Source organism: Patiria miniata, unplaced genomic scaffold, assembly GCF_015706575.1.
Source record: "Patiria miniata isolate m_02_andy unplaced genomic scaffold, ASM1570657v1 HiC_scaffold_20, whole genome shotgun sequence".
NCBI lineage: Eukaryota > Metazoa > Echinodermata > Asteroidea > Valvatida > Asterinidae > Patiria > Patiria miniata.
Genome location: NW_024037059.1, coordinates 28,730,827 through 28,741,327, shown reverse-complemented (window position 1 = coordinate 28,741,327; position 10,501 = coordinate 28,730,827). Strand labels below are relative to the sequence as shown.

The window sequence follows — 10,501 nt, the reverse complement described above, 5'->3', positions numbered from 1 at the left end:
ATCTTCAGGGGAAATCAGTTATTTAGTTTCGCAATTTCCTCTTTTTCCCCTGAGGTATCGAATGGCTTTTTGTTGTGTCATTATATACATGTAACTGCAATTTTTGTTGCAACTGTACTTTGCAAATTTGATGACGACAAGGCAACTAATAATTTTGAACTCACTGTCCTTCGGATAACCACCGATTGGAATAAAGTCTAGTCGTGGTCCGCTGTTTGGAATAAAAATATTGGGGATGCTAAACAGTTTGTTGTAAAAATCTGTACAAAATGTACTAAAAGTTGTAAATCAAGATAACTGTGTGACTCTAGAGGCTTTGTCAACTCAATTAAGTACCGTTATATTGGGTAATTTGTTCAGTAGTTGTAACCCCCCCCCCTCTCAAAAACAGTTACCACCCCTGATCTGGAATACTGACACTGACCCAAGAGGGCGCACTATCATTTGCGCGGGTTTGTTTTGATGACACTACGTGCAGACGTGTACTTTCTGTAACTTGTGAGTTCTCTTTTCCTTTTTTAACTGGTTTAATGTAAGTATTTTAAAGGTTTGTAAGAATTGCATGTCAGATTCAAAGTTGAGATTACTTCTGGGGTATTTTAAGTGAAATCAGTGTATTCTGAAAGAAGGAACTTTAGAAAATCGTAGTGATTGACAAAGTGATTTTGCCACAGTGTATGTTTTATCTAATTCGTGATAAAAAAAGGCAGCGGATATGTAAACGTTTATTTGAAAGAATAGGTGTTTGACTTTGCAGCGCAATCGACCGATACTACATGTACTAGCTTCATGATCGTTCAATATTTGTGTTCGACCGGATCTGGCTTTCTTTAGTAAACGATATTTTGCCGGATATGCAATGAACATGCGCAGTGAGTGACTGTTTTTTATGCAGCACTTACATTTTTACCCTGACAAACATTACTTTGTTCCACTCCAACATTGTCGTTGTGAATTCGTATTCACAAGATGGGAATCATAGACATTATGATCTGGCTGTAGGTAGTATTTTGGGACAGTAAAATCTAGCTCTAGTTAGTATTACAGTTAATATCAATTCTTCAACAAATCAGACCTTTTTTAAATTGTTATAAATGTTATAAATGTTAATCATCTTTTGGTTGGAATTGCAGAGGCAGTGACCAGTGTGTTCAGGATTTAAGTCAAGCTCCACAATGTTCAGTTTACTGTATGGATTATGGCAGTATATGTTCCGACGAGATGAATACTTTGTCTTGATTCTTGGCCTGGACAATGCTGGAAAAACTGTAAGTCTGAAAAAGTAATGTAGTAAAAAACTAAAGTCTGTCACGAGTTAGCTGGAGTTACCCAGCCCTGAGTTTTATCATTGGGTTGTCATCTAGGGCTGGAGCGCATTTTTCTCAAAACTTGTAGTATTTGCAAAAAAAAATTGGAAAATGTTCAATTTTGTCCCCGTTACACACTAATTGCAACTGCAACTCACCCCAAACTTGCCTGGAATAACCATTACACAGGTCCTTGAAGTAAAAAACGATCCACGATGAAGATTCAGCCTACAATTGCAGTGAAAACAGGAGGAATAACCGCTAACTTGACAACCTTGCTGGATTGGCTAGGACCGCTATTGGTTTGTGCACAAAAAAAATTGTGTACAATGAATGGCGGTCGATTAACAGGCGCAGAGAGCGATCGCTGTCAACTACTCGTTTTGCCGGCTGCGCTGGCAGTTGGCGCATGACGTCACGCGGAAGCGTAACACCCGATGACTGTTTCATGCACTATTGGTTGCGGTTCCAGTACCAAAGCTGTGATGCGAGTGGTAAACCTTATACTAGTGCATGAAACAGTCATCGGGTGTTACGCTTCCGCGTGACGTCATGCGCCAACAGCCAGCGCAGCCGGCCAAAACGAGTAGTTGACAGCGATCGCTCTCTGCGCCTGTTAATCGACCGCCATTCATTGTACACAATTTTTTTTGTGCACAAACCAATAGCGGTCCTGGCCAATCCAGCAAGGTTGTCAAGTTAGCGGTTATTCCTCCTGTTTTCACTGCAATTGTGGGCTGAATCTTCATCGTGGATCGTTTTTTACTTCAAGGACCTGTGTAATGGTTATTCCAGGCAAGTTTGGGGTGAGTTGCAGTTGCAATTAGTGTGTAACGGGGACAAAATTGAACATTTTCCAATTTTTTTTTGCAAATACTACAAGTTTTGAGAAAAATGCGCTCCAGCCCTAGATGACAACCCAATGATAAAACTCAGGGCTGGGTAACTCCAGCTAGTCACGAGTCAATATGGCCCATCAGGCCGGCGTTTATCTCTGGTTTCCTTGGCATGAAACGACTGAGAATATTTCTATTCCCCCTGGATGGGATACCAGTCCATCGCAGGTTACTCCCCAGCTAATGCCGGTACCCATTTATACTCCTGGATGGAGAGAGGCAAGTAGGGTGAAGTGGCTTGCCCAAGGACACAACATGGCCAGCAGCTGAATTCGAACCCCTGACCCTTTGATCATGAGTCACAAACACTAACCATGAGGCCACACTCCCCAAAGTTTGAAAAGTGACCCTGCAAAATAAATTTCACCAATCTTTTTCATTTCAAATTGTCTCATGCTGATTTGTGAACATTGTTTCCTTTCATCAGACATTCCTACAAACAACTCAGATGCAGTTCAACAAGAATTACAAAGGCATGCCGTTGGATAAGATCACGACAACAGTTGGGCTTAACAGTAAGTTATTCCACTAAAAACTAAAGTTCTTATTTCAGTGTCGTAGCTAGCCCTCTGTGCGAGCACAAGGTTCCAGTGTGATTTATGTAGCAATTCACGAAGAACATTTAGTACAAAAAGTGAAGGATATGATTTTACCGCACTACTAAATGACAGATCGCCTTTGTGTACACGATATGTCACTTCGTGGTGCAGCAACTGTCCAACGGCAAAGTAAGAATTCTTAACCTGAGTTGAAGTCCAATATAATTTGATGAGAGAGAATATTAGTAAGGGATTAACCCTTACCCTACTAGACCCTCCAACGCATGCCAATATGTGCCTCAAGAAAATCTCCTATGTTTTTTGCATGGCCCTCCAATATCTGCCATGTCATTTCAAGGGTAACTGGACAGGCACTCCAATACATGCCACAGAGAACAATGAGAGTCCTCTGATAACAAAGTGAGTGCCCCCAGCTGGTCAGTATCAGGCACCCTCCAGGGCCTCCAACTCCTGCCAATTGGAGCCTTCACTGTTAAGACAAACTATCTGCCAATAAACTGCAGCTGGAGGGCATTGGCGTAACCAACTGACATGCAGTAAACTACCCTCAGAGAGTAAGGGTTAAAGTAGCTGATAAAAGTGTAGAAGTGCAATATTTAGAACTACTCGTTCACGTTGCATTCAATACCTAAATGCTTTTTCACACTAGACAAATGTCACGGTTGACGCGGGGTTGACGCAGGGCTGAACACATGCGGCGTTTCACACTTGACAATTTTCAACCCTGCGTCAATCCTGTGTCAACCCTAAGATTGATTTTGCCCCTGGTTGCACTCAACCCTGTTCCAGATCAGGGTTGAGATTTTCAACCCGGGTTGAAACTCTTGCCAGGTTTCAAAGCAGTAGTAACCGAGCGAAATAAGCTCGATTTGCTAGAAACAAGTGTGAAACGATGCGGGGTTGAACGCGGATTGAAAAATCAAGAGCTCAACCCGGGGCGGCACTGGGTTCACCCAGGGTTGAGTGGCTCTAGTGTGAAAAGCCTTAAGATGTTTTACGGATGCTTTACTGTGACCCTTTCAACATGGCGAGTTTTAAAAGAACAATACCTTACCTCAAATCTTGTCTTAACTTTCACCATCCAACACAGTTGAACTTTCAAGCTAACAGTGCCTTATGTTTGTCTTACAGTTGGTAAGATAGACACTGGACCGATCCGTTTGATGTTCTGGGATCTTGGCGGACAGGAGGAACTTCAGGCCCTATGGGATAAGGTACGGAAAGGTTTTGACGCTGAAATCACGACAAGTTGTTTTTGTGATAAGCACAAGGTCAATTCTTTGGAGCTTCTTGACCTAAAATCAAGTATCAGGCGGCAATAACTGATATTGATTTGTTTTGAACCATTTCCTTGCAGTATTATGCCGAATCTCATGGCGTTATTTACGTTGTGGATTCAGCAGACAAAGAGAGATTAGAAGAATCCAGACGAGCATTTGGTAAGTTTCATGAAAATGTCAAGTAAAATTATCAATCCAGTTTCATCTTGTTAATATCACATTCATTCATCATCGGAAATTTGCCTTCCTTAAAAAATTCAGATGGTGAATCAGACCTTGAAACATAAGGCATGTGCGATTTTGTTGACCCACCAAACGAGTCTGAGTATCGGACGTTCATGTGTGTAGAGCCACACGGACGAATGTCTGATATTATCCAAGCATGCACATTTTATGCGACCAGCATGCAGCCAATCGGAGTCAACTTTAGAAATTGTGACGTCGTTTCGATCAAAAATGTTGACTAAGCTGTTGTTTGGTCAATTTGGCTGCCGTGAATTTGTAATACAACAATGGGTTACGGATCCCACGGAAGACCCGATAGAAGGCGCCCGCTGAATGTCAGAATCTCGAGGTCAAGACGCAGTCTTGTTTTGCATATTTAAAACTTGCATATTTTGCTCACATTCCATAGACTAAGATTTGCACTGAGCGTTAATTGAACTTGACTATTTCTCTTCTAGATGAAATGTTGTCTAGTGAAGCGCTACACGGTGTACCGTTGCTTGTCCTTGCCAATAAACAAGACTTACAGGTACGTACACCCAAATACTAAATTTAAAAAAGAAAGATGAACTATAATTTTTACCAAACAAATCAGAATAACCTCAGAAGTTATAATATAATGAGAATCTCTCTTCTTTACTGTACTAGGATGTTCTACATGTGTCGGACATTAAAGCAGAATTCAACAAAAGTTCATCAAGTATTGGAAGACGAGATTGCCACATTCAGCCTGTATCGGCACTTACTGGGTAAGGCGTAGTCGCACTGCCGCCATATTGGTCTGGTATCCACTATCCCATTATGCATATCACTAAGAAATTTTTCCTTCGCAAAGGCATCAGACCATTTAGCTAGTATGTACCTCGTACCTTGTAAATCAAGGTATGTATTGTAGCTATCCCTGTCTAGTATCCCTAGCCTTGGGGTAATCATAATAAGTTAATCACAATGTTGTAGGCACCAGACTATTTTGGACACAACTTTGTTACAATCAAAACAGATTATATGGAATTTGCATATTTTTGTTCCTAGAGTTGAAACCGACTCCTCAGTGATGAAAATCTTATTAAAGGGAAAATACAACATTTGCAAACATCAAAAAATAAAACTACCACATCATTTTGAAATACCTTGCTGGACTGTTAGTGTTAGTGAATGACAGTGTAAAGCATCCTGTAAAATCATGGCACCTGGTATACTGTCATTTTCAAGAAAAGTGGTATTTTCGTATCAATTTCCAACGCTGATTCGGCCGATCAGCGTTGGAAACAACTGGCCCTTTTTTTCAAATACTGGCCCCAATTGACCATCGCACTTGTTTGCAATCGATTACAAACCTATGAACGGGTATGAGCCAGCTAGACTGGTTCCCTGACCTTACAATTCCCCAATGTATGTAAACTGCTTCCTATATGGAGTCAGGGAACCAGACTACAGGAAAATGATTGTTTTTCTTGGTTTTTATAGCATTTTTGAACCCAAAACCTCAAAAAAGTCAGTGTAACTATATTTGCTATATATTTCCAACCCCCCAATTCCATCCATTTCTGAAAATTACAGCAAAAGCAAATGATGTATATTCCCTTTAACACAACAGTATGTAAACATCAATCATTTGGAGTTGAATGATCAATTTAAAGGGACATAACGTCCTGGAATACGCCCAATTGGGCTACAAAACGTGTTTTAAATGAAACAATATTAATTGGAAAGAGCATTTTGAAGTAGGATATGTACGTCCACACAACCATCCTTTAAAACTGGGCGTGTTTGTGTTGTTCTTGCGAGAACCACGCGAGAAAGAATTTCGGGGGTCATAATTTTGACTCTCAAAAATCGAGCTGTTGAGTGCTAGTTGTGAATCCTGCCATACAGTGCATCGCATTCTGCGGACGTGCGAGAAACAACATTCATGTAATGGTGCTGTGTGTATTATGTGACACATAAACAACGAATACCGTACATTGAATTGAAGCGGCTGCAAATACATTTGCGTATGCCACAAAATGTCCGCCACGTCCGATGTAAACAACCATGTTTTTTTCCGTCTTTCCTCGGGAACGGTTAGTTTCCTTTCAACCAGACCTTCGAAATAGGATAAGTAAACAATCCTAAACATAAAATTTGTGGGGAATTCAGGCTGTAAGGCCTTTTTAACCCTAACTTCCCAGCATGATTTACTAGGAACCATACGCATCCTGGCAAATTCCAACACCATATGGGAAACTGCACGCACATATTTCTGACTTTGATTCTGGAGGTGTGCCAACCCAATGTAAAAAACTGTCAGTTTAGGGGTACTGTACCCATCCTGACAGATTCCAACAAAACATGCTGTTGGGGTTTGATGGGTTGAGTTCTGTTAGGGTTAATATAGTTTACAACTTTTTGCACAAATGCATTTTGTGCTTGACATGTCAGGTACATAAATTGTGCACTAAATCTGATCCCATCTCAGATTGAGGATTTGTTTTTGTTTTTGTGGTCAGACAAGGAGTAAATGAAGGAATCGACTGGCTGGTGGAATGCGTCAAACGGAATACGTACCAGAGACCACCGCATGCGAAAGAGATCAGCTGATGAGGTCAAAAGGTCAAGGGTCAGGTCAACTCGTAATGGACTTATTGTTGACGGTCCTACATGTGTTCAGAACTTGATGTAAACTTCACAAGAAACATTTAGTGAAAAACTGATACACTGTTTGGAGGTTCTCATGAAAACTAATATGATGATGTGACATCATGCCTGGTGGTTGGTGGATATAACCGTACACAGCGCCCTCATTAGTTTATGCACAGAGCCAATACCAGAGGCTTTTTTCAAACTTTGGATTGAGTTCAGCTTCGCCTTCAAGCTCAAGTTTTGTGATGTCAGCTCCTGGATGTAGGAGACTCAGTTTCAGTGTTGGGTCAAATGCATACAGTATGTTTATAAATGTCAAATCATAAGAATTATATCAAGACAAAATGTTAAGTATGTTTATGTTCAGTTGTTCAAGCCCGAGAGGCTTCTAAAATCACTCTAGAGCCAGACATGAAGCCAGAGCTGAAAACAGTGCCAAGTTTTGAAAAATGGCTCAATATCGATCTAAGAATACAAGAAGCTTGTTAAATTTAAATACATCATGTTAATCACCCCTGTTGGAAGAATAAGACTCGTACGTAGGGGTGGGCATTGGAGCCGGATACCGGAGTACCCGACCGCTGATGTCAGGAACCGGTTCCAGATAATGGGATCGGGTACCCGTAACCAACTTTACAAATTACTTAGTAACTTCTCAGATTATGGAAAAGAAATGTGGGAAATTGTGGGGAACTTTCAAAACGAAAACCAGGCTACGTGGAAAACTAAAACAGATTTTACGTTTATGCGCATTTTGATGCGCAACAGATGACGCTTGCGAAAGTTGAAGTTTACACAGTTAAGCTATAAAGCCCTTCGAACAACTTGATTTGAATTTGGGGGTTGGGTTTCTTTTACGTGTATACGGGTATTCGGATACCCGTGGTTTACTTCAGTGGTGTACCCGGTTACCGTACTACTACTGAAACATGTATAAATCCCCATGTTTCTTTTAAGTCGCAAGATACTTTTGGTGTATTTCGTGTGAGTTTGGTCTGTTAATATGAATCACTGTGTGGTTCATTGCATTTATAAACATCAATGTACATGTATATGCATTTATACATGTATAAATGCACTTGGTTGTATTGCATTATTTTTATATGTTAATATTTTGTATTTAAATTTATCGGCCTATTCTGAGATTAATTATTCGTTACCTCTCCAATCGAATCAGTCGCTTAGCGCTGGTCTTTCTAAATTCTTTTAGCCAGTTTGCTACAAAATATCCAAACATTGGGGGTGTGATATTTTTTGTTTGGTTTGTAGCTCATCTTAAAGTTGGCATAGGTGTTGCAAAATGTGATATCCATAGCTGCTATAACAGACCATATTCATGTGAAAGCTATTTTCGATGTGTTCCCTTAATCTATATTACAAATTGTGAATTGTGGAATGGGATGGTGCCAGACTATTTCATGATTGGACGGCGTTCAAAGCCTCACTTTCATTTATTTTTAAATGTGGCTTAAAACATAAGGGTATGTTTAATCACAAGTTTTAAGTTATTTATCAGAGCAGACTGGTATGAATTTGTAATGAACTTTATTTCATTGCTTTCATTTCTACTTTTATTTCATTCCAAAAATGACAAGTTTGCCTCGCCAGGGTGACCGTAAGGTCATGGCTAAATTCTGCTAAATGCACTTCAAAAATCTGTCAGATTTATCAACAATCTGCCAAATTCCCCAGAATTGCTCGAAATACACTATTAACACTTTAAATCACATGCAGATGTTGTGTAATATTGCCTTAATTAATATTCAAATTAATGTTCAAAAGCCAAATATAGATAATCTGAAATTACGTAAATTTCAGGCAAAAACGCGGTTGCGTCTTGACGAAATCCGGTTCCCAGTGAACCTCAGCACCTAGACCAGGCAACCTGTCCTATTTTGCAAGGGTTTGTTTCAAAAGATTGAAGCTTGTGAACCAATGTACCATTTTTTTTGCAAATTTGCTATTTTTTCTTTCAAATAACCATTTTTGCAGAATTCTGCCAGAAATCTGCCAAAAAAATCCATTCTGTCAAATTTTCTGTCAAACTTGCTTTTTAACAAAAAATCTGTCAAAGTTAGCCGAAAATCGGCTAAAACGGTCACTATGTGCCTCGCTTCAAATTTGATATGGCCAACTCATGAATAATGTCTATTTTTAGTACTACGTAGGCTATGTCAAGGCCATTTGCAGCAATGTTGTGCAACATGTCTGGGAAATATGCAAAATATTCAATTGACTGGGAACGTTGTAACATATTCTATGGTTTGAGCCTCAGTGAATTTTACGGGACTTTTAAACCTAAAAGTCACAAAAGGTTACAGAACTTTTTATTTAAATAACACAAACGTAATGGGCCAGTGCTTTTGGGTTCTGATCTGAAGAATTTCTTTACAACAAAGTTATAGAAGGGAAAAAATAGACAGTATCTCTGCAAAAATGCTGGAAAAGTATTTTAAAAGTCTTTTTTCCCCTCGAAAATCAAGTTCTCTTTGAAAAGTTGAAGTAAAACGTTTATTTTGTTGTAAACGAAATTATGTTTCGAAGCAACTTGGAATTGTCAATAATACAGCCTCACTGTGATGTATTTATTGAATAAAATCTTTTTGAGGATTAAAAGTAATTAATTTGCTGGGTAACTCTTTATTAATACGGCTTTTGGGTTCATATCTCGTTTTATAAGTCGCTAGTTCGTGTTGATGTCCAATCTTCTGATGACTTGCTGAAAAAAATTTGACCAAGAAGTCAAATCCAAATGTCCTGTAGTGAACACCCTACAGGTGAAAAAGATGGAGCATGGGATAGAAAGTGTTTATAGAATGTCACGTGATATTATATAGATGACATTAAAGGTGAATTTATATTCTGGCATAAATATTGATATTAGTGCACTTAATGCTGTTGCCCCTTTAAATCCCTAGTGACAGGCAAATAGCTTGTATGATTATAAAAGCTATGCCTAGGGAAATAGAACGCCCCATAGATCAACTCGGGAGGTTATAGTTATACTATACACCACTCGAAGCAGTCAATATCTGCATTCACCAGCCGTTCCCTTTTTAACTTTAACTTTGATCTTTGGTACAATGTGTTGATCTATTATCAAAGCTTATTATCGAGTGTTCAGCATTTAGGGCTACTTCGATACACATTTACAGCTGTGCATGTACATCGGTAAAGTAGTCGTCAGTATTAAACACGCCCCTTGTTTGTATTGAAAAAAACCCTGCAATAATATAGGTAAGCGCAGAGATATAGTAACGTCAATAATTGTAAATGTATTTTAAAATGAATGTACTTTCGTATTTATTATATTGGATTGATAATTGATATAGATGGATAACACGAACATTGTGTACTGTTATGTAGAGTGCGAAATCGGGGAGGGGGTAGGGCAGTTGGGGTGGGGATGGGGTTGGGAGGTAAGAAGGGGTGGGTTGGGGTGGGAAAGGTGGGATAGGGAAGGTAGGGTTGGGAAGGTGGGGTGGGGACAGTAGGTGGGGAAGTAAAGGTGGGTTTCGGAAGGTGGTGTTGGAAGGCGGGGTGGGGAAGGTGGGGTGGGGTAGGTAGGGTAGGGAAGGTATAGGGTGGGGAAGGTGGGGTGGGGAAGGAGG

The 10,501-nt window shown here is 39.8% G+C and overlaps 1 protein-coding gene across 2 annotated transcripts; it reads left to right on the top strand.

The window, feature by feature from the left end:
• The first annotated feature begins 436 nt into the window (after positions 1 to 436).
• LOC119728503 (ADP-ribosylation factor-related protein 1-like) lies at positions 437 to 9,514 on the top strand. Of its 2 annotated transcripts, none has more exons than XM_038200766.1 (8): positions 437 to 532; positions 1,134 to 1,268; positions 2,631 to 2,718; positions 3,895 to 3,977; positions 4,121 to 4,202; positions 4,727 to 4,797; positions 4,917 to 5,017; positions 6,758 to 9,514. In XM_038200766.1, exons 2-8 carry the CDS (start codon positions 1,176 to 1,178, stop codon positions 6,846 to 6,848), a joined length of 609 nt encoding a protein of 202 aa, XP_038056694.1. In that variant the 5' UTR covers positions 437 to 532; positions 1,134 to 1,175; the 3' UTR covers positions 6,849 to 9,514. The 2 variants fall into 2 exon arrangements, with proteins under 2 accessions (XP_038056694.1, XP_038056695.1); XM_038200767.1 differs by having other exon boundaries at positions 479 to 498.
• The last annotated feature ends 987 nt before the right edge of the window (positions 9,515 to 10,501 follow it).

Bases quoted from the DNA above. Each gene is read 5' to 3' on its own strand.
- LOC119728503 (XM_038200766.1), top strand. From the start codon at position 1,176: ATGTTCAGTTTACTGTATGGATTATGGCAGTATATGTTCCGACGAGAT. The intron at 2,719-3,894 runs GTAAGTTATTCC...TTTGTCTTACAG, and splicing joins GACAACAGTTGGGCTTAACA to TTGGTAAGATAGACACTGGA. The intron at 4,798-4,916 runs GTACGTACACCC...TTACTGTACTAG, and splicing joins CCAATAAACAAGACTTACAG to GATGTTCTACATGTGTCGGA.